General features: G+C 37.5%; 1 protein-coding gene across 17 annotated transcripts in view; it reads left to right on the top strand.

Moving 5' to 3' along the window:
• The window catches only part of RAPGEF6 (Rap guanine nucleotide exchange factor 6), a 178,697-nt gene that overhangs the window by 63,663 nt on the left and 89,996 nt on the right, over positions 1–25,038 (top strand). For all 17 annotated transcript variants that reach the window (XM_023763763.1, XM_023763760.1, XM_023763764.1 and 14 more), the window contains one exon: positions 22,668–22,799. In XM_023763763.1, coding sequence (XP_023619531.1) covers positions 22,668–22,799 — 132 coding nt within the window. Of the gene's footprint in view, positions 1–22,667; positions 22,800–25,038 lie in introns of those variants that run through there.

Below are 25,038 nucleotides of genomic sequence, written 5' to 3'. Positions count from 1 at the left end.
CCACAGAGCAGGGCGATCAGGGGGTTAGGACGCTGCACCCTGTAACACACAGAGGCACAGGGTGATCAGGGGGTTGGGGAGCTCCCCCCTGTCACTCACAGAGTAGGGCCAATAGGAGGGTGGGGCACCGCCCCCTGTCACACACAGAGCAGGGAGATCAGGGGGTTGGGGCACCGCACCCTGTTACACTCCAGGGCAGGGCGGATGGGGAGGTTATGGCTCTATCCCGTCACACACAGAGCAGGGCCCGTGGGGGGGGGGGGGGGAGTTGGGGCGCCGCACCTGTCACCCACAGAGCAGGGCCGATTAGGGGGTTAGGACGCTGCACCCTGTAACACACAGAGCCACAGGGCGATCAGGGGGTTGGGGAGCTCCCCCCTATCAGGCACAGAGCAGGGCCGATCAGGGGGTTGAGGAGCTCCCCCCTGTCATGAACAGAGCAGGGCAGATAGGGAGGTTGTGGCCCCGCCCCCTGTCACACACAGAGCCCCAGGGCGATCAGGGGGTTTGGGCACTGCCCCCTGTCACGCTGATCCCAGTGCCAGGAGGCCTCTCGGCTCCACTGATCCCGGTGCCGGGAGGCATATTACCCTTTTACTATATAGAATAGAGGCCTGGATCAGGGTGGGGGTCCCCACTGGGGTGCCTGGCCAGTCTGGGTGAGGGGCTGAGGGCCGTTTTCAGGCTGGTGGGTGACTGAAGCTCCCAACCGCTCCTTTTTTTCTTTTTTTCTTTTTTATTCTGGGCCAGCTTTAGCTCTGAGGCCTCGGCTGCTGAAAGCCGGTTTCTGGCCTTTGTTTACCTTCTGTATTTGATACAATGTTGCAGTCTGGCTGGCTGAAGCCTGGCTGACTAAAGCTGGTTTCTGGGGTTTTGTTTAGCTTCTATATTTGCAACATAGTTGCTTAGAGTTGCAGCTGAGAGGCCGGCAAGGCAGGCGGGGAACGTTGGAGTCCGCCATCACTGGAGCAAGCAATCCTCCCTGTTCGCTTCAAGCTGCCTGGCTGCTGGCCGCCATCTTGGCTGGCAGTTAATTTGCATATCGCCCTGATTAGCCAATGGGAAGGGTAGCGGCCGTACAGCTAATTACCATGTTTCTCTTTTATTAGATAGGATATGAGTTGGACTGTATAGCTTTTGTGTGTTTTTAATTGCTTGCTTATTCTAGTCTCAACTTTAGTGTGTTCTCTTCCCAAGTTTTTTGGTATCTGAAAGTTGTCCTCTTGGATATGCTGGTTTCCTGAGTAGACCAGAAAGACCAATAGCACACTGCTTGGAATTCTGTCCACTGATTACTTTGAACAAGGAGTGGCATTTTTGCATTTGAAGGCTTGTATAGCAAATTTTAGGTACTCATCCTACTAAGTACCATCAGGACTTTGGCATTTCATGGAAGGTGGGGGGAGAAATAAGTTGATTCAAATTTAGAGAAAACATTTATTAACTATGAGACTGGGTTAGAGAAGTATTTTTGGTCATATTACTTGCATGTGGTATTTCTTGAAGTAATAGGTTTATGTGTTTTTTCTAAATGATATATTTCAGGTGATGTAGCTATTGAGATCTTCATTTGTTTATAATTAATTTAACCAATTATGTAAAACCTATGTATCTGGCCAATTCCTACATATTGGTAGTTGCTCTGAATAAATAAAATCTTATTTAATATTAATTAAACATTTGATAATTAACCATCTAGTAGGGAATTGATTTTATGGCTACTTACGGACTTCTTCATTTCTTTTATTCTGTCAGCAGTTCAGAGAGGAAGATCAGGAATCGCCATTTCTTCTCTTAGACAGCAGTGGAAATTTGACAGTTTCTTTTCTCATTTGCAAACCATCATCAACTTTTTCTTGCTAGAGTATTGCAGGTCAAAATTCTTAAAGATGTACAGAAGCTTTTGTTACTGTTGTGTTCTTTATCATAATTATTAGTATATAAACTGTACATCAAAGGTTTTGTAAATATTAAGGATTTTGCATGTATTTTCTAACAATGCTTAGAATGATTGAAAAAGATGATTTCTTCTATTCTTATAAAATATTTTCATAGTTTTGTCATACATTGCTTTGCATAAAGATGAGAACCATAATTTTATTTTTTAAAATATATTTTTATTGATTTCAGAAAGGAAGGGAGAGGGAGAAAGAAACATAAATGATGTGAGAGAATCATTGATTGGCTGCCTGCTGCACGCCCCCAACTAGGGGTCGAGCCCACAACCCGGGCATGTGCCCTTGACGGGGATTGAACCCGGGACTTTTTTAGTCCACAGGCCAACGCTCTATCCACTGAGCAAAACCAGCTAGGTCAGAACCATTATTTTAATGTAAATTTTTTTTTAATGTTAAAAAGAGCACTTCTATTACAGTAATAACATTTTTAAAACTCCTTTGGGTATTGCTATCTGAGCTTGCAACAGATTTAAATGTCTCCAAATTTCTCAGTGATTTCAGAGCTTTGATCTTTGAGGAGGGTGTATTTGATATTTAGAAATAGCAAAAAGGATATTGGAAGTGATACGCAAAGACTAGGGTGGGTAATTAAGGCAAGTGGAAATAGTCTAGTACAGTGATTTTCAACCTTTTTCATCTTATGACACACACACACACTAATTACTGAAATTCTGCGGCACACCAAAAAATATATTTTTAGCCCATCTGATTAAAAAAAGGTATGATTTTGATTGAATTACAAAAAAATAATAGTAATTACCTACCCTTTTTGCTCCATAGTGACTGTTTTAAAAAAAAGCTGGTGCCTATACTTGTGTATAAGGATTTCTGGTACCAAGAATTAACCAATCAGATGCAACCTTACTATGTAGTGTGACCAATAAGATGTAACTCTAGCCCTAACCGGTTTGGCTCAGTGGACAGAGCTTCAGCCTGCGGACTGAAGGGTCCCAGGTTAGATTCCAGTCAAGGGCATGTACCTTGGTTGCAGGCACATCCCCAGTAGGGGGTGTGCAGGAGGTAGCTGATCAATGTTTCTCTCTCATTGATGTTTCTTAACTCTCTAGCCCTCTCCCTTCCTCTCTGTAAAAAATCAATAAAATATATATTTTTTTAAAAAGATGCAACTCTATTATATGACCCATATATTTATGGTTCAAGAGGGCATTCACAGTGGATGGCTATTGTTGGGCTGTCGTAATGTTTTTATTTTTATTTCTTCTTCTCTATTTTTGAATAATAAATAGTATGGATACTTGATGTTCTTGTTCTCTTTGCTATATTCCAGTTTTCTCAGTAGACTAAATCATACCTTTTTCTTGTTGTCTGTGGTAGTTTCTATATTCTCAGGCTTAGGATGAGCTACTGGCCATCTTCCTTTCTTTCTTCATCATAACCCCTGCTAACTCTTCCCAAAGGGACACCCAGAAAGAGAGATTTACATGGCAGCATCATGAGTCATGGTTTTAAATTTGGAGGGCCTCCTTTTGCTCACCCTTCTTTACATATTTTCTTTCCCTTGAATTCAGAGTTCTTTTAAAAAATATATATATTTCAGAGAGAAAGGGGGGCGGGGGGGGAGAGAGAGAGAGAGAGAGAGAGAAACGTCAGTGATGAGAGAGAATCATTGATTGGCTGCCTTCTGCATGCACCCTACTGGGAATCAAACCTGGACCCTTCAGTCCTCAGGCCAACACTCCATCTACTGAGCCAAACCAGCTAGGGCTAATTCAATGTTCTTAAGCAGGTGTGCTGCAAGAATTTTTAAAACATGCAATACCTGATCATTTATTTAGGGACACTGACCTCTTTTCCTTCAGATTGTCATTTTAAAAGAAAGACAACAGCTAACACAATAGTCTTTCAGTCTGAATGAATCAAAATTATATCCTTTTTTTGTTGTCAGATTGACAAAAAATATATTTTTTTGGTGTGCTGCAGAATTTTAGTAATTAGTTTATGTGTGCCATGAGATGAGAAGGTTGAAAATCGCTGCTCTAGTTTATTGTTCTGGGATAGTATGGCAGGTAGTAGGTATGGTATGACACTCTAGAACAGTGATGGCAAACCTATGACAGGCGTGTCAGAGGTGACACGCGAACTCATTTTTTGGGTTGATTTTTCTTTGTTAAATGGCACTTAAATATATAAAATAAATATCAAAAATATACATCTTTGTTTTACTATGGTTGCAAATATCAAAAAATTTCTATATGTGACACGGCACCAGAGTTAAGGTTTTTCAAAATGCTGACACGCCGAGCTCAAAAGGTTCGCCATCACTGCTCTAGAATCTACTATTTCATGTTAGGCTCACAAATTACTAATGCAACAAGCAGCTCTTTCTCATTTGCTACTTCTGCAATTACACCTTATGTTCCCTGCTCTCCTGCAGTGCTCCATGTTTTGTTTGGATTCAGAGCATATTTAGAGAGATTAAGACACATTTTTCAGTATAGCGGAATTAAGAGTTGATTACTAGGACCAGATCATTTAACCACCTTTATGTTAGTACTCTGAATAACGGCTATATATTTCACTTGACCATGGATGTGACATCTTAAAAGTTTTTAGCAAAATGTGTTTGCTTTCATGGATTCTATGTGTCTTATTAATCAAGCCAATCCTGTAATAAGAAATACAATCCTACCCCCCAACCTGCTCATGAGAAAATAGAGGACTTTGCTTCAAACATGTGATTGCTGAAATCTCCTCCTAAAGAACGACTTAGTCTGTTCAGACTGCTATAACAAAATACCACAGATTCAAGAACTTGTAAATAACAGAAATTAATTTCTCACAAGTCTGGAGGCTGGAAATCAAATATCAGGATGCCAGCATGGCCGAGTTCTGATAAAGGCCCTCTTTTGGGTTGTAGACTGCTGACCTCTTGCTGTTTCCTCACATGGTGAAAAGGGCTAGGGAGCGCTATGGGTCTTCTTTTATAAGGGCACTAATCCCAATCATGAAGGCTTCTTCCTCGTGACTTGATCACCTTCCAAAGACCCCACCTCCTAATACCATCAACCTTGGGAATTAGTTTTTCCACATAGGACTTTCAGTGGAATATAAACCTTCAGACCATAGCAGTGTCCCAGCGTTTGTCTTAGGACAACCCATTTGGACTTCAAAGAAATCAATTGCAGATAAGTAAAACCCTTGATATGGGTAGGTTAATAAGAGCCAGAGCCTCAGTTGATGTGATAGAATAGACATTAAGCTAGAAATCAGATGATACGGGTTCATTCTCAAGCACTAACTTGCTATTTTAAGGAATATGTAAGACCCTTAGTCCCTGCATCATGTGTGGGAATTAAACTAGATAATAGGTTGGATTTTTGTTTTTGTTTCTTATATATAGACTGACAACTTCTTGTTGTCTGCATGGCGAAAGAGGGCTAGGGAGCTCTCTGGAGTCTCTTTTATAAAGTCACTAATCCCAATTCCAGGGCCCTAATGGCCTAATCACCTTCCAAAGGCCCACCATCACTTTGGAGATTAGGATTTCATACAAATTTTGAATTCAGACCATAGCAGAGCACCGGTGAACAAATAATTTAAACAGTTACTCAAGTCAGAATGAAGGAGGTACAAACACTCCTGTTGTATCTATTATCAGAATTTCCAGTTTGGATTGTGTAAGTTATAGTCACTGATTGATGAAGAAACTTAACATTGTGAACTTTATTTTGTATTTGTGAACTTGATGGATCCTGATTGTTTTCAGTTTTATTTCATGTTTGGTAAATATTGTAAAACGAAAGAATGAGTGAATAAACAATCTTCTATCACTTCTAAAGGAGGGAAGTTTGTACATGGAGGCTTTGCTAACCTTTTTTTTTTTTTTTTAAATATGTTTTATTGATTTTTTACAGAGAGGAAGGGAGAGAGATAGAGAGTTAGAAACATCGATGAGAGAGAAACGTCGATCAGCCGCCTCCTGCACATCTCCTACTGGGGATGTGCCCGCAACCAAGGTACATGCCCTTGACCGGAATCGAACCTGGGATCCTTCAGTCCGCAGGCTGACGCTCTATCCACTGAGCCAAACCGGTTTTCGGCGAAGGCTTTGCTAATCTTAACTCGTATATAAGACAGTGAGTGCTGACTAGATAGACAGCTACTGAGAAATTTGGAGCCCCAGCTCTGAGAGTCTGCAGCTTCCTCTCTATTTACAACCCAGAGTGCTTGGACAGGTGCATTCATTATGGTGCTTCCAACAGAAGAGGACTTTTTAAAATTTTTTATTTATGAGTATCTAACATCTCCTAGGAGAATTCTGCTTCTCATTTGTCTTCTGTGAAATATGTAGAATGTAGATAGGAGATTCTTGTATCTAATTCAAATGGACAGAGAACAAGCAAAGGGATGGGATTGTAATCTAAGTAGGACAAATGCCTGCCTACAGCAGATTTTTTTTTAATTGTGAAGCAAAATGCTCACTGTAGAAATGTAAAAACTTATAGAAGAATATTAGGAAGGAAATAAATTTGTTGTAATCCTCAAAACCAGAGATAGCTAGCATTGCTAATGATTTTTTGAAACACCGTATCTTGCTTAATTCAGATCTTTTACCTAATTTAGATAATGCTGAATATTTAGTTATATATCCTGACTTCCTGCTTCTCATAAAATTAAATTTTCCCTAAACATTATTTTTAATATTCATATTATATTGTGTTAGTGTAACAAGATATTCTCATACACCTTCCTACTTTGCTCCTATTACAAACAACTTGTATGAATAAATCTGTATATAACTGATTCCCCCCCCCTTAGAATTGATTCATAGAAGTTAAGTTACTGTGTTAAGGATATGAAAATTATTTTTAAGACTCTACATAAGTATTGCTAACTTCTAGGTAGTCATTATTTAAAATTGTCTTATTTACTCTGTGTGAACTTCAGGAGTGTTAGGAGGAGAAGGGCAGGATGTGCCTCTCTGGTTGTCTGGATCAGTCCTCCCTTAAAGGTGACACTGATTCATATGGATGTGCCAGGGAACCAGAATTAGGAAGATTTTAATCGTACTTGAACTATTTTACACAATAATTGCTAAAGAAAGCCCTTTTGAAGATTGTTTACAGCAACTCTGATACTAATGTATACCAGGGGTCAAAGGTAATGATTTGCAAGAGCATACCAGTTGTAAGGGGAATAACCACTCAGACATAGCAAACAAATTAATGCTGATTGTTATTGCCTTTTAGTTTGATTCGTTACCTGCTCAATAAGCTATGTTCAGCATCTGGCTTTCATAGTATTAGAAAATGCAGTATGTAAAATTAGAGAAGTGATGTAAAGGTAATCTCTAATATAATCCAGAATTTACAAATGGAAGCAGTGTTTTCAGTTGTTCAGTTTTTTTAAATGAGATTTCTTTTCCCAGTCATATTTATGTATAGTTCTGTCTTAATTATTGGGCAGCTCTTATTCATTGAAGACAATCATACACTATGTTAAAAATTTAGGTTTGCATATCGTATGTAGCATGACTGATTACTATATTTGCATAGTGTGTTCTTGTTTTTTATGTGTGTATGTGAGTGAATGAAAAATGCTTGATACAACCGCACAGTGTTGGGGAAAATAGAGCATGGTGGTGCTTTTTATTGTTCCTTCAGTTTCACTGATTCTAATTATAGAAGCTTACATCACCTTAGTTGATGATGAAGGCTTCCCTCTCCCTTTTTGCTTTTTCTTCCTCGATAACTCCCTAAGGATGGATCATATTTCATAGTGCATATGTGTCCTGCTGGTGGGTTTGACAGGGTTTTCAACAGCATGGTGCTGATCATTTAGTGGACAGAGATGACAGTGTGCTGCAGCACACTGTTCTTTACAGAAGAATAGGAGGGAGAGTGTTGGTACTCTGGCTTCCCGCCTTCAGAAAGGCCGAGGAATAGATAGGATGCAGTTTAAAAGCAGGATTTCCTGAGGGGCACCCAATTAGCGATAACCATATTCTGATATCTACAAAGATTCATATGTTCAGGTTAACAAAGGGAGATGGGACGGGAGGGGTGGAAAAGCTTGCTGTAATCCTTTGTAAGAGCTTGTTTGTTACCTCTGACATTGTAAAGTGTCATTCATTCATTTTCCAAAAGGATTAAAGTATTTTTATTATATAAATCAGTTCATTTAACAGCTTATACTTAAAAGACCAAATACAACTAAAATGCAGAAATGAATTGCCTGCTTATTTTATTTTGTAAAACTACATATTTTTTTGTTGTTGTTCCTCACCTTTGGTTTGGCTTCTCTAAATTTTGATTATATTTCTCTGTGCTGGTGAATAAAACTGTGACTATGTCTGAGATTATGATAAACTTGGTTCTTATTATTGTTGGCTTTTGGTTTTCATAATGTCTAGAATATATATCTTCTGATAACCTTTTCCATGATGATCTTTTTTCCCTCTTCAGTGTGGTTATTTATTGAAATAAAAGGAATATTTATTGTTTAGTAACTATCAGAACCCATTTTGGGCTTTCTATACAGTATGATTTCAAATGTTTTGCTCTGTATTTTTATTTAGAAATAATTTATACAGTTAACATTTTAATTATTAACTATATAGTATTTATGTTTTTATAAAAATATTTTGTAATGGTTTGAAACATTGCAAAGCCAACATACATTGATTGCTTTATTTTGTAGTAGTGTGAAAGACCTTTTGAAAGCTAAAGATTTTATCAATGTAGCTTTGCATCATGCATTTTATATGCAGGGGAAATATATTCTTTTGGGAAGGAAGAATGTATTCTTAAATAGTTATCCTGTGGTGATGATTCCTGGACAGTGTGTAGATCAGGGAGGGCATGCTCTGCAGTTACTTCATTTGAATTGGTAAGATAATGAAATGAGATCAAGTAAAATTCTAAAAGTGATGAGTAAAAATCGTTTATTCACCTATTTTTAGTTGTTTGATAAATTACTGTCTGTTCTGTTATAAAAACATTTATTTCTTCCTTCAGTAATTAAGAGGTTAAGTCATTGTTTCTGGAGAAACATGGTGGAGAGTGTATTATCATAATGGTAGTGGATTCATATGCTGAACATAGAATTTAGCCTGTTATTTATTTCATGGTATTGTTGCATAGGGAGATTTTGCATGCTAGGTTCACCTTATAATTCCCTAGAATGGCAGATACTATGAGACCATAGGTAGAACAAGGAAAAGGATGATGTCATCCTCACAGGCCAAACTAAAGAAAAAGAGTTGTTCCTTTATTGAGTTGGTGTTTACTACTAGTTCTAACATATGGCATTAGTGGATTGCATTTCACCAAGAGGGCAGCAGTTTTTTGAAGCAGCTAAGAAAAGTGAGGCTGTCTCCCTGGCTCAGCTTGAGGCCCTCCTTTGTGTGCTATCAACATGATTTATAAAAAGGGGCAAAGGTGCCCATTAGGATTTTGCTTTTTGATTTGGTTGTAATTTATCCTATTGGTACTATACATGAATATAATTACTGTCTGCCACTGAAACAGGAAATGTTTTTGAGTCATATTACTAATGTTTATGTACAAAATGCTAGTCTTTTAGAAATTTATCTTCAGGAAATGTTTGGCTTCATTACATACAAAGTGCACACTTACCATTTTTCTATTTTAAAAATGAGTTATTAAATTTTAGTTAATTTATTTTTGAATGTTTAATATTTTGTTGACATTCTAACCCATTGTAGTTTATTTAAATTAGTTAAGTTGAAAAATGTTCATTGGTGCTTGAAAATCAACCTGTACATATTTTCCATGTTTATTTTATTTTTAGAAAACCAGAGTCATGCTTATTTGTATTTATGAGATTTAGTTTTATGCATAAATGCAAACTTGGGGTGTTCTTTTTAAATTTTTGCAGAAAACAAGTAAGCCTTAAGTTTTATGGAAACCTAAATTCAAAATGATCACATATTTTTAAATTATGACTTGTCTTTGTTCAGAGTAATACTTAGTTTTACCAAAGTAAATTCTGGTCTTGTAAGTAGCAGCCTAATTCACATTGTCATAATGTTGTTCAGAAAGTGACTCATACTTTGTGTGGGATTATTGAAAAATTTTCTCCAATAATATGTTTTTTTCTATGGCAGTCAGTGGAGTCTTTTGTAATATTCAGGTAATAATTTCTCTTCCCCCCCCCCCCCCCAAATAGTGTTAGGTGAATACAGCAAAATTGTTCTATTACTTTGATATGTTCATTGATTGTTATTCTCATAATTTTGCTACCTGGAGGTGTACTGACTGTATTGTACCATTGGAAACTATGTCTTCCTTTGACCATTGGGAGGCACCATTACAACCGTAAGTGCAAACTCTTTGTGGGAGTAGCTGCAGTAGATGCCTTGTAGCAGAAGCATGAAGAATAAGGGTGGGTACTAGAGGAATTATGTTTTCAGATTGGAGAGGGTGTGGCAAAATTAAAGGTTTTTTAATGTTATTTTTATAGAAAAAATGAGATTTCCTTCTAGCCCAAGCTCAATTTAGAGGCAGGGTTTATCATTTTCTTCTCTGATTCCTTCTGAGTTGTAGTGGCTTCCTGTCTCTTTCTAGGAATTGAGCATCGGGCTGCAGGAAAGTACCATATTACATCGATCATTCTTTCTCAGAGAACTTGGTGCATGCTGCAAGTGGACTGTTGTGCCTGTGATTTTTTTCAGCTTTCTTTTACAAAATGAAATTCCATTGTTTCCGTTTAAATGTACTATTTACATACAAATCTTAGTACCGGTTTTGATATTTTTAATTTTAATTTAGAGTGGTCCTGAAGGTTTTACCTTTCAGTATAGCTATTTGACAAATAGGAAGTTTTGCAAGCAGAAAGCCCTGAATTAGTAGTGTTACAAATACATGTGTGACATCTGAGACCTAGGCTGCCTTGTGTATTTGCAATGCAAGTGTATCTTACCAGAGCTAATTATTTTCCCTTGGGAAGATAATACTATGTTAAATTTGAATAATAATATTAGGGGATATGGCTTCTTAAGTAAAGCCATGTATCAATACACAGAATAAAAAACCAAAATGGATTTTTAAAACTGTGAAATAGAGAAGTGCTTAAGCCAGTTTTGTTTTTTTTAATTTACAGAATTTAGCTTGCTGACATATCTAACGGAAGAGTGTGTGTGTGTGTGTGTGTGTGTGTGTGTGTTTTTAAATAAATTGCTCTTTGGGCTGCATCTGCAGATACAGTAGCCAATTGATCTAATGCAGTTTCTGAAGGCTTTCTATACAGGTGATGTCATCCTTTTAGCTCTATTCTCCTCCCACTCTCTTTCCTTCTTATTAGATATTTCATCTTACTGCAGAGCATAGAATCAATAGGAGCTTCTCCTTAGGGAGCTGCTGTGAAACAGGCAAGGACAGTAGGAATTAAGACACTGACATACAGTCTTGCTTTAGCAGAAGATGTAATGTTTTTGTACCATATTATATGTAAATTTCAACCAGAAAGCCAGACTTAGATCAACAATACTGTCTTAGTGAGGCATTAGAACAAGAAGCAGTACTGCAGAGCTATGAATAGTGAATGTGAAAAGAGAAATTTGTAATTTTGGAGATTCTCAGGCATGCTACAGGGCAAACCTGTTAGAGCATATGTCTTCTAACTACCATTTGCTCAACGGTTGATTTTTTTTTCTTTTTTAACCTCTGGTGGTAAGAATATAAAGAAGAAACTTTCATCTTAAGGATACAGTGTTCTGGTTGCTTCTGATGCAGAAGAATGACTGCAGTGCTTGCTCTACAGAATGAAATAAGTTGAAGAAAAGACAAAGCTGTATTATAGAGAGGAAAGGTTTCTCAGACTCCAGGACCCAGATTTGGTGCATGTTGCCTTATTTGCTTTCATTGTTACATTATTATCTGTTGTGTTACCACTGCATGTCTGTGCCAGGTGTCTGAGGTAGCGGGTGTATATCTGTGTGTTCTGAGCCAGAAATATAAACATCTTGATTTACTGTGATTTGCTTGTTTAAAGTGAACATTTTGATGAAAACTGTTGCAGTTTTTAGAACAATACCGTAAGCTACTAAAAGCTGATTTCAGTTTGAAAGGGATTTGGAGAAGCTGCCTTTATATATATAACACTACAAGTGGTGTATGATTTGTAAAAAGAAACTTAATAGAATTTTGTCAGCATACTCATCGGTGTGGCTCTGGTTTGAAAAGGAAACTACCCTTTCCAGCTAAGGAAATGGCTTTTCTTGTTCGCTGTTATGCCAATTGTCTTCAGCCATGGGCCTCCAAAGTAAGTAATTGTTATTTTCTTTTGAGATTGAACTAATCTAGTTATTAAATTTTCTGTTTTGAATTGTAAGTGAACTTTATTGTGCTCTTTTATTTTTTTAACTTTAAAAATAAGAACTACAAAGCAATCTAAAAAGCCCAATCTCATGCCCATTTTGTTTTTCAATTAAGGGAATCTTTAAAATATGCTAATATGCCTCTAAGAGGGTTTGAAAAATACCTTCATAATAATCTATAGACTTAAAATGCAATGCATTTGAAGTGTACTGTCTTAAGACTGTATCATCATTTGGTTATGGCTATTGCTATACTTCTCTGAGATCATACTCTTAAATGTACTCTTGAATGTATTATTGTATTGCCTCATTTCCTTAAATAGTTGATATATTGAGCTATATTTTTATTATACATATTTCACTGGTATGGTGTTAGCAAATAAATTATTAAATTGTATTATTTTATGAAAACTGAGTAATACTTCTTAAGCAGTAAAATAATATAAAGAAAATACTCATGAAAAGTAATTATGAAAATATTTTAATACTGTTCTTAATTATTTTCAAAATAGTAGTAAGTGAAGAATTATTAGCTTGAAACCATTTAAGATCATATATTATACTTGTCATTTAAAGCAAACATTAACTCAGAAAAAAGCAAACTGCTATACATCAGGACACGCTAGGTTTTAGGAAAAATACAGTATAATTTAATAAATTGTATTGTTCTTAGTGGCTCTTTATGTAGATCTGAATTTGATGCCATTCAAGTTGTCTTTCCTGCTAGATACATTTCAAAAACAGGAAGACAGAGAAGAATGAATTTTTGGTTTGGTTTCATAAAACTAAATGTTTTAGTGAGCACTGTAATTGTAACATAGACATATTAAGAGTTCTTTATAGTTCTGTTGACTAGAGACAAGTACAATAGAGGCATTTCTTAGCATGATCTGAAATCACGTCTTTGTTTAAAGGTTGTTCTATTGATGGTGACTAAGGGAGAAATACTGTGATAGCATTATGGTGTACTGTTTTATCTGAAAGGTAGCTCTTTGCATATCTTTCTTAAAAGCAGCTTCTAGAAGGACATTTAAATTGGCTGTCCATTTGGCAAACACCTGATTGAAATGTAAAGAGATGGAAGGAAGCCTAGGTACACACTTCATTTGTGCTATTATCTGGTAAGACATGGATGGGCTCTTTAATACAAATGCCACCTGTAGGGCCCACACATTGCTGATGCTTGATAGTGGCACTACTAAGGTTTAAAAATGACATGTAGATGAGAAATGGGTGAGACCAGGTGAAAAATCTTTAAAGAAAATTAATAATGAGATAAAGGGATTGTTTTTTAGAATAGCAGCAAATAATAGCCTTTGGGGGTGCTGGTAACCAACTTTTGATTTAAGATTTAAAAAGTATAGAAAAGCCAGAAAGGATTTTAAAGATAAGATTCTAAGGTTTCATTAAATGCCAGCAAATATTATCTGGGCAGGATTCTCTGATTGGTACTTTACTGTGTAAATTAAGTATTTATAATAGAGTACATACCTTCTTCCCTCTCCTCCATCTCTCATGTTACTGTTGATGGAATTTTAACTCTGGATTGTGAGTAAACACATTAAACTTGTGATTAATTTTTTATACTCAGTACTTTTGGTTTTCCAATACATTTTACTGGTTTTATTTATTAATTCCTGTATTTTTCCCATGCTACTACTTGGATTTCATTACTTCTGAACTCATTTATTTTATTGAGGAAATAAGTATTTCTAGCAGCAAGATTCTGGAACTTAAGTCCTTATATGTTCAAAATGCTTTATATTAACTCTTAAAAATAATTGTTTTTTGTATATATAATAATCAGTCTAAAGTCTTTTTCCTTTAACACTTAGAAAAAGTTAATGCATTGTCTTCTGGCATCCAGAATTGGGGATGAGAAGTCTGGGCTCCTTATGATTCTTGTTCCTTTGTTAAGTATTTGCTTTACTTTTTTTCTGTTTTGTGTTGTTGTTGTTTTTGTTAATCTTCACCAGAGAATATTTTTTTCCATTGATTTTTTTTTGAGAGGGTGGAAGGGAGGGGGAGAAGACAGAGAGAGAAACATCAATGTGAGAGAGACAAGTTGATTGGTTGCCTCCCACGGGCACCCTGACCGGGGCAGGGATGGTGCCTACAACCAAGGTATGTGCCCTGATTGGAATCAAACCTGAGATCCTTCGGTTCTAGAGCCAGCGCTCTAACCACTGGGAAAAACTGGATAGGGCTGTTTCTGTTTTATCTTTTATCCTTGTTGATGCCATGAAGTTTTACGTGGATTGTCTAAATTTTTATTTTGTTTTCCTTTCTTGGCACTTGGAAGTCTCTCAAGCTGAAGATTACCATTTGTCTTCAGATGTGGGAAATTTGGTTTTTTGTGTGTGTTTTTTTGAAAACCGCAACTCTTTTTCTGTCATTGCTCCAGATGTTGGAACTGTGCATCTGTCCATAATGTCTCCAAACATTTGTTTTACCCTTTGTCCCACTCTGCATTTCCAGTTTGATCTTCTGGCTTAATTCATTCTCCATTTGTGACCAATTGCTATTTTGCTAGTTATCTTTAAATTTCCATAATTTAATCATATCCTTCATTTCTAAAATCTAAGTGATGCTTTTTCACAATTATCCTTGTTTAATAACTTGTTTTTATTTATGAATACTATTCTTTTCCCCATTGTCTTACTAACTCTTTCTTCAAGTTTAAATTCTTCTCTTAGTTGAGTTTTTGGAGTTTCTTTCAGGGAGTTGACTTCCTTGAGTGATTCTTAGTTGAGAGCTCACTTTCCTGGTCTATTTAAAGTTGCTTGCCCTAAGTGACTATTCACTGAGTGAAGGAGGCATTACCACTTTGGCTTCTGTATTCCTTCTTTGGGTGCTCCTACAGTCAGCCACTGGTCTAGGAAGTACTTGCACTCTCATTTCTACACATAGCTAAATTTACAAGTCATTTCTTGGCCTTTATCAGACTTTACCTGTCTGCAGCATTTGACATAGTTGATCACTCCCTCCTCCTCGGCAGACATTCTTCAGAGTCAAAGTCAGAGTCTTCACCGTGACTTCCTAGACAGTGTTACCTTTGACTACCCTCCTGATTGTTCACTCTGGTTTCCTTGCTTGTCCTCAAATTTACCAGGCACTCTTTTTTTTTTTCCTCATTAAGTCTATCTTCACTTTTAATAAACTCACTGTTAATGCACATATTAATTGAAAGCTGCTCTGTGGTTTAAAAAAAAATAAAGTGGGAGAAATATGTCTTCTAATACTTATTGAGTTATTTAACAATGTTCCCCCAATCCCTCATTTTTTAATGAAAGTGTAATGAGATATGAATTCATGTTTCGTCTTCGCATGCCTCAGGCACAGTGCTGGTGTATACCAAGGCCACTTTGATTAGATATAGCTACCTCCTCTAGGGCTTTTGAGAAAGTTTAGACTGTCTCCATAAAATAGGCTCCAGGCTGCTTTGGGGTTTTAGAATCTTTTCTCTCCCTCTCTCTCTCAGCTGACATTTTTATGATATGTCACTATCTAGTGGTAGAAGCCCCTTTATAATTCTGGTAGTTTCCTTTTGATTTCATAAAGCCTCCATCTTCCTGTGCCTTGACTAATGTTTCTGGTTTCCCGTAAGTATAATTTTCTACCATTTCATCTTCTATACTTCCAGAGTAATCTTTTTAAGAACCAAGTCTCTTCTACTTATTTTCTTGCTTAAACCTCTCAGTAGCTTTTTCTCGTTCAGGAAATCTAAGCACCCAAGAATGCTACATCTGGCCCTTCATCTCCTGTGTCTTACTGTATAAACCTGTACTTGAGCTACACTGGTTTGCTTACTGTTTACTTCTTATTCAATAGAAATAAAATGTGAACCACATATGTAATTTTAAACCTTCTAGTAGCCACATTAAAATATTTTAAGGTGAAATGTAATATATCTAGTAAGTTTTTAAAACAATGAAAATGTAGTAGTGATTTAATTACTAAATCCAATTTGTATTTTACACTTACAGCTTGTGTCAGTTTGACTAACCACATACTTCAAGGGCTTGGTAGCCATGTATGGCTAGGGCTACCGTATTGGACACTGCAGTTCTGGGTCTTTGTCAGTACTATTCAGTACATTTAGTCTAAATTGACATCCTTGGGACTCATCTTAAATATCATTCTCCCTGCTCTCTATCCCCAGTGAAAATCAGGTCTTTCTAAGCTGCATTTGTTACTTTAGTATTTTAATGTCTTCTTTAATCTCCCAAACCTCATGATGTTTCATTACTGCTTTTATGACTAGTATTCTTGTTCCGTAAATGGGAAATTAGACCAGCAAGCTTAATAGAAATTTATTTATATTTATAGTAACTGAGTATAGAGTTCTGAAATGTCTTCCAGTGTGTAGCACACAAGAGCTTATAGATTTTGTAAAATGCACAAGAATCATTGTTATTTCTTTGATCTTTTAAATAAGGTTAATGGGTAGGTCATTTCTGGAAAGGCACGGTGCTCCTCTGTCAGGTAGCTATGTTTTAAAAAGCATATTCTAATAATGCAGCTTGGAATTTAACAATGGATCTTTGAGGAATGCTATTCTGTTGGGGAATTGTGCAATTTTTAAACATTCTTCTTAGTGTTAATAGTAAATATTACTTCATACTTACAGAGCCCTTTGCATGCCCTTCTCTTAAATGAAATAATGCTGAAATATGAGTTGTTAGGGGCAAGAAGTTTCAGATAGTAAAGTTTCTTATTAAAGAGTACATTTCCCTATTATCATTCTTAGTTGTGGAAGGTCATTCTTGATTAAGTTTTTAAACATGATGTGAAATCTTGAACGTTCATATAATACTGCCCTTGTGCTATACACACCTGCATTTGTGACAATCTAGATTCAAATAGGTCTCTGCCACCAGCCTGATATAGACAGCAAAAATTAATTGCCCTATGAATATTTCTTGGATGGATGCACGGGCTTATCCCAAAGCATTATTTCTTACACTGGAAATATGTTAATAAGAATGGGCAGGGGGGGCATAAGAATATTGGGAAAAGTTTGGAGAATGCTGTGTGAAGCAGATATCTTGATTGTGGGACTGGACTTCTTAGACCCTCCATAAATATGCTTATGTTTGTTGTGAAGAACTAAGGAGCATATAGTATAACATTATTTTCTAAGTTATTCAGCTATTAAACCCTCACACCTTTTTTTTTCTTTAATATATCCATGAGTATTATTCTAAAGTATACAGTTGAGGAAGTGCTGCCCTCCCTAAAATACTGAATTTGCCTGTGATGAAACTTCATCTGTTCATATATCCAAGGAAATCTGAGCAACAGTGATAGTGTTCGGAAGGCAAATGTATTCATTTATTCTACAAATACTTAATGTATAGGTTCATGTGTGGAGTAAGCACTATGCTAGACCTTCATTAGGTAGTAAAAGTAAGATACAAGTATATCATTGTAGAGTTGCCTGGACATCTGTGTGTGTGCGTGTATGTGTGTGTGAGATAGGGATTTAGATGCAGAGTTAACAATATCTCTGTATAATCCTTTTTAATAAAGAGGGAATATGCGAATTGACCCTCATACCATCACAAAGATGGCACCCACTGGAGTCCCCAGTCCTTTCAACCCCGCCGGGGGGCGGGGCAGGGCAGGACAGGGTGGCTGGAGTCCCCAGTCCTTTCGGTTTCTGCAGCCCCTGGACCATAAGTGGAAGCCGAGACTGCGGGGAGCACCAGGAATGCTGGGAATTGTGGTTCTGGTGGCAGATGCATTGTGCAATCTCCTAGACCAGTGGTCGGCAAACTGGCCCCTTGAGTGTGGCTCTTCCACAAAATACCACGTGTGGGCGCACACGTAAAGTGCGATTGAAACTTCGTGGCCCGTGCCATGGGGCCAAAGAGCCACATGTGGCTCGTGAGCCGCGGTTTGCCGACCACTGTCCTAGACTCTCGAGCGAAGTGAGCCTGGAGCAAGTTACTGTTGCAGGTGGGGGATGGAGGGAAAGCAAAGGTGAGAGACATAAGTAAAGTCAGAGTGTTGAGGAAAAATTAAAAGGAAGATATCCTGCAACTTCTAGGAAATCTCCACCAATGGAGCAAAGAAAAAAAAAGAGCTCTATTATTCTGTGAGCACCAAAGCAGACTGGGCTGGGGTCTCACACAATTCTTTCATATGATTGCAAAGACAGACAGAAACTTCACTCTTTTATGTACCCAGGCAGATACAATGCACAACATGCACGTTTTCATGGAAGAGGACTTAACAGCACTGTTTGCTATACACCCTTTGGTAAGTCACCTTTTTGGTGGCCATCTGTGTTAGTTAATTGCCATAATCAAGAGTAAAAATTAAAACTTTTCTATCTCTATGACAAGCAGGTCCTTACAGCTTGGAGCAAGACAACTATCTATAATAATAAAAGTGTAATATGTGGGGTGATCAGGCAGGCAGGCAGGCAGAGGGGTTAGGGGCAGTGAGGCAGGCAGGCAGAGGCAGTTGGGGCAATCAGGCAGGCGAGCAGTTAGGGGCGATCAGGCAGGCAGGTGAGCAGTTGGGGCGATCAGGCAGGCAGAGTGGTTAGGGGTCATCAGGCAGGCAGGCAGCAGAGTGGTTAGGGGCGATCAGGCAGGCAGGCGAGCGGTTAGGGGCAATCAGGCAGGCAGGTGAGCAGTTGGGGTGATCAGGCAGGCAGAGTGGTTAGGGGCGATGAGGCAGGCAAGCAGCATGGTTAGGGGCAATCAAGCAGGCCGGCAGGCAAGCAGTTAGGAGCCAGCGGTCCCGGATTGTGAGAGGGTACAAGCAGGGCTGAAGGACCACCCTCCCCCCCCCCCCTTCCTGTGCACGAATTTCGTGCAACGGGCCTCTAGTTGGGATATAGACAGCATGAATGCTGCATTCAAAGAAATGGAGGGAAAAAAAGTATTTCACTTTCCATTGATTTCTCAGCTTCCCATACAGGTCCTTATGTTGGGAGTTTTTTGTTATCTAATTTATATCACTTTCCACTGTTTTCAGTTGCTTATTAGGTAAATGTTTATTCTCAGCTTTCCATTATATATCAAGTATATTAGTATTTATCACAAGGCATTCTAATAACTCTCATCTTTGAATCTTGAATAAATTTTTAATCATAAAAAGTCAGATTGTGTACTCTGTGTATAGCAATCGTTAGTTGTTAAGGGTTATAGAATTTCAACACATTTCATTGTCTGTGGCCATTTTTTTTCTCTTTTTTTTTCTTTTTTTTTTAAATTAAATCTTTATTGTTCAGATTACATTTGTTCCTCCTTTTTTTTTCCCCCATAACTCCCCTCCTCCCAGTTCCCGCCCCACCCTCCGCCCTCATTCCCCACCCACTGTCCTCATCCATAGGTGCACGATTTTTGTCCAGTCTCTTCCCGCATCTCCCACTCCCCTTCCCCCCCAAGAATAGTCTGTCCATTCCCTTTCTATGTCCCTGATTCATTATAATCACCAGTTCATTCTGTACATCAGATTATTTATTCACTTGATTCTTAGATTCACTTGTTGATAGATGCATGTTTGTTGTTCATAATTTGTATCTTTACCTTTTTCTTCTTCCTCTTCTTAAAGGATACCTTTCAACATTTCGTATAATACTGGTTTAGTGGTGATGAACCGCTTTAGCTTTTCCTTATCTGTGAAGCTCTTTATCTGACCTTCACTTCTGAATGATAGCTTTGCTGGATAAAGTAATCTTGGTTGTAGGTTCTTGGTATTCATCACTTTGAATATTTCTTGCCATTCCCTTCTGGCCTGCAAAGTTTCTGTTGAGAAATCAGCTGACAGTCGTATGGGTATTCCCTTGTAGGTAATTGAGTCTCTTTCTCTTGCTGCTTTTAAGATTCTCTCTTTGTCTTTTGCTCTTGGCATTTTAATTATGATGTGTCTTGGTGTGGTCCTCTTTGGATTCCTTTTGTTTGGGGTTCTCTGCGCTTCTTGGACCTGTAAGTCCATTTCTTTCACCAGGTGGGGGAAGTTTTCTGCCATTATTTCTTCAAATAGGTTTTCAATATCTTGCTGTCTCTCATCTTCTGGCACCCCTATAATTCTGATGTTTGTACGCTTGAAGCTGTCCCAGAGGCTCCTTACACTATCTTCGTATTTTTGGATTCTTTTTTCATTTTGCTTTTCCAGTTGGGTGTTTTTTGCTTCTTCGCATTTCAAATCTTTGACTTGATTCTTGTGCTCCTCTGGTCTGCTATTGGGTGTCTGTATAATGTTCTTTATTTCAGTCAGTGTATGCTTAATTTCTAGTTGGTTCTTTATCACAGCATCGAGGGTCTCATTAGATTTCGTGAGGGTCTCATTAGATTTCGTGAGGCTCTCATCAAGTTTATTGGCAGCTTGTAGCACATTATTGCAAGCCCTCAAAATTGCGTTTTTTTAGCTCTATATCCTCCATTTCTGTCATGTTTTTTTGTCTCCGCATTTTTTATGCTTTCTTGTTGCACCCCCTTGTGGTCTTTGTGCGCAGTCTTGTTCTAGTTAAGCCTTGATTGTTGTAGTTAATACTAGAGGGATTTGACCACCAGGCCGACTGGCTGTCATCTGTGGCCATTTTTAAAAGAGAAATTAAGAGAAAATTTCTCTCACATACATGTGTATGTATTTGTTTTCCATTTTGAAAAAAATGTCAAATTATTTGTAGAAATGATAGAAGAATGCTTTCTCCATGTGAAAATAAAACATTTCAGCTAGATATTGCAGATAAAGCTATAATTACTTTGGATCATCAGCCTCAATTTTTCTCTTCACTAGAAATATATTTTTTACAGTTTACATATTTGGGACATGTAGTGAGCCCTCAGATGTTAGCTGTGCAATCACCATCATTATTCTTTCCATTGGATAAAGAGGTTGAGGGGGTTCCTAATGAAAATCTTAGTTTTTGAAGTTGAAAGCAGTTGCTATATGCTTGTAAATCTGTGTCCTCTCTCACTTTTACACTGAGCTCCTTGAAGGTAAGATCCATCTGTTTTCAGCATTATGTTGCCAGCAGAGATCCTGGCACAAAGTAAGAGTTTATCAGAGAGTAGTACTAGAATCAGATAGGTCTGAGTTGAATTTCAACTCCACTGCTAACTTGAGTGTGAGATCTTGGGCAAGTCGCAAATCCTAGTGCCTCAGTTCCTCATCAGTAAAGTAGGGAGGATAATAATGCCTGCCTTTTATGATCTGTGAGGATGAAGGTTGCTCAGTACATTGAAGTATCTTTTCTAAGCCAATTTACAGATTTGCTCTTCTGGCTTTGGTTTATTGTGTTACTTTTATAAATGACCTTCTCCTTAGTCTTATCTCTGTAGGAATCTGGGTGTATAGAATATCTCCCTCACACAACCAAATCTGACATTTTGGAAACTATTTTCAGTCTTTACTTTTCAATCTATTCATTCTTACATGAAAATTTAAAAATTGTTTTCATTGATTTTAGAGAGAGAGGAAGGGAGAGGGAGGAAGAGAGAGAGAGAGAAACATCAATGTGAGAGAGAAGCATTGATTGGCTGCCTCCCACATACCCCCCCCCCCCCCCACCAGGAGCATGTTCCCCAAGCAGGAATCAAACCTGTGGCCTTTTGGTTCACGGGATGACACTCAACCAGCTGAGCCACTCTGGTCAGGGCATGTTTGGGTTTTTTTTGTATCTAAACAATAGAAACAAAGTGGAAGGAAGATCTCTGAATTGAGGACTACTCCCATCAATATTTTTTTATTATAGTTATTGTAAACAGTTTACTTAGCTCATTGATTTTCTGCTGCCTTTATAAATACACATACTAGAGCTATAAAATGGCTTCTTAGTATGGCTTTAGCTTATTCCATAGGTTTTTGATATATAGCATTTTAATTTTTATTCTGTATAAATATTTTCTAACTTCCAAGTGTGACTTCATTGACCTATGGGCTATTTAGAGGTCTGTTTTATAATTTGCAAGTACATGATAATTTTCTAGTTGTCTTTTTTTTTTTCACTTATTTCTACCTTATTTGCACTGTGATCATGGGATATTGTAATTTAATTCAAGATATTACTGTTTTATTCTATTAGCAATCATTTTGTATTGGTGTGTGTTCCCATATGTGTATATAATACTATTCCCTCCCTTTATGGTGGAAACAGCTGATATTTGTGGTGAGGGAAAGTTTTTCTTCTGAAATACCATTACTAATAGTAATCTTTTTTGAAAACTGTTCAGTAGGTTTCCACTGTTGGCTTGCCTAATAGTGTCAGAGTATTAATTTGGTTATCATTTCCTAAGCGATTTCCTAAAAATGGAAAATTTGCTTAGAAGTGAAGTTGTACAGTAATGTACATCAAGCAAAAATTTGTTGCAGAAGTTGCATTGTGTCAAAAATTCTCTTATGAAAGTGGTTTGATATTTAGAATATCTTAAATTATTTTTCTTCTTCAGCTTCCAGCCGATCTTACGAAGATGCATATCACAGACAACCCTCATCCACAGGTGACTCACGTGTCTTCCAGTCAGTCTGGTTGTAGCATCGCTAGTGACTCTGGAAGCAGCAGTTTATCTGATATCTATCAGGTAATACTTTAGTGGTTTGTGTGTCATATATATGGGTTTTTTATTCTATCAAGTATCCTGTGCTTGTGCTTTAGGTGGTCACATGTCCTTTAAGTAAGATTTGAAATTCAGGCATAAGGTTTTGGGGAAAAAATTGCTTTATTTACTGTTTCAGAGTTGGAATTCTAATTAAAGAGGTGATCCATTTTTTTAGGGTGATTAAATATAATTCAGCAGTGTATGGACATAGTGTTCTTTTTAACTTCTTTTATCCAGATGAAACCATATAATGTTTGTCTTGGTAAAAATTAGTTATTGAGGCCTGATTGGCGTGGCTCAGTGGTTAAGTGTTGGCCCACACACCAAAGGGTCACAGGTTCAGTTCCAGTCAAGGGCACATACCTACCAGGGTTGTAGGTTCAATCCCTGGCCCTGGTCAGAGTGCGTGAGGAAAGCAACCAATTGATATGTCTCTCTCACATCAGCCTCTCTCTCTCTCTCTCTCTCTCTCTCTCTCTCTCTCGTCCCCCTCCCTTCCACTCTCTTGAAAAAAATCAGTGGAAAAAATATCCTCATGTGAGGATTAACAACAACAAAAAATAGTTATTAAAACAACTGAACTTAAACTTATAAAAAGGCTGATTTTTATTATTACTATATAAATCTTCTATAAGTAAGATCACAAAGAAAATTAGAGTTGCTTTTGTATTTTAAAGGCTCTATTAAATTTTCTAGTAGCCACATTAAAATAAAAAGCAACAGGTAAAATTAATTTTAATAATATATTTTATTTAGCACAATATATCCAAATATTATCACTTCAACATTTAACCAGTATTTAAAAACTATGAATGAGTTACTTAAGTTTTTTATACTGTCTTCAATAGCCAGAATTTATTATAAATTTACAGTGGTAATCTCAATTTAGACGAGCCACATTTCAAGTACCCCACAGCTACATGTGGATTGTGGCTACCATATAGTACCACTCTATTGAAATAGAATCATTGTTGTCTAGGAAAACATTTTAGACTCTGATTCTACTGAGTTACCCAGTTTCAGATGTTTTAGGAATATCACCATTTCTATGTTAAGGGAAGTTTGTTGGCAGAAGCAAGTTGGAAAAAGCATCCATGTTTGCTTTGTTCACAAAAGTCATTGCTCTGGCCAACAAAATCTTCCTTTTTGACATTTTATAATAGAGCAAGGAATTCTCCCTGATCACCATTTTATAGTAGACAGAAAAGGGAAATTTTTTTTTAAATAAATGGCTCTGGGGCCTTACTATGTGTTTGTTTAGTTGTTGGACTCCATGCATTCTGCCCCTCGCCTAAAGTATCTCATGGAAGAAATAAGAGTTGTTGCACACTAACCATCAAAGTAGAGTAGTGTCTTCTCTGGACTCTGTTTTTTTTAGAGAGGAACCCCAAGGAGGATTGACCCTGGATTAATGAAGTTCCCAGGATAAGTGGGAATGTCTGAATCTTGCTAGAAGAGACTATACAACAGATATATGGTGTTGACAGACAATAGATAACCTAGTATCACTAGTATATCCTTTCTAAACCAGATGTGACCACCTTTTTAGAGCAAGAAACAGAGCCCTAGATGGATGTGAGAAAAGAGATAAGAAGATAGCGTACAGATTGACATTCAAGGTCACTTGAGAAGGCTAATGCTTTATTATGAATGGGCTACACACAGTAGGGTTCTGTATCTTTGGCAAGATCCTGGAGGATATTTTGAAGCGTTGCATTTATATTAGCATCTACAGGATGTTCACCTCCTGGCTTGCACACCTGAGGCTGGGACTGGAGTACACCTACTGGTGTGGTTGGAGGTCTTTTGCTACAGTACCATGGCCTTGTAAGTGCCTGCTCCAGCCTTCCATATGTTTTCCTTCTTTGGTAGCACTCTCTACACCTCCCTCTGCTTTTAAGGGTTTTATTTTGTAGGGAGGTGAAGGCCTGGCAGGGCAGGAACTGGATGTTGGGGGGCAGTAGGGAAAAGAAAAAAGTGGGGGACATCTATAATACTCTAAACAATAAATGATAGATGATAGATAGATAGATAGATAGATAGATAGATAGATAGAAAGAAAATGAGAAAGAAGAAAAAAGTTTCATTTTTTTATAAACTGTGGACAGGTATCCTTGACACTGTCCTGCATGTCAAAGGAGTGCTTCCATTAGAAAGTGAAGAAGACTCCATTTTATACCCCGGAAACCTGGAAGTTAGCAATTGGTTCTCCTTCCTTGAT

The sequence above is a fragment of the Myotis lucifugus genome, unplaced genomic scaffold, assembly GCF_000147115.1.
Source record: "Myotis lucifugus unplaced genomic scaffold, Myoluc2.0 scaffold_300, whole genome shotgun sequence".
Classification (NCBI taxonomy): Eukaryota; Metazoa; Chordata; class Mammalia; order Chiroptera; family Vespertilionidae; genus Myotis; species Myotis lucifugus.
The sequence above is the reverse complement of the archived record's forward strand: the minus strand, read 5'-3'. Positions and strand labels throughout refer to the sequence as shown.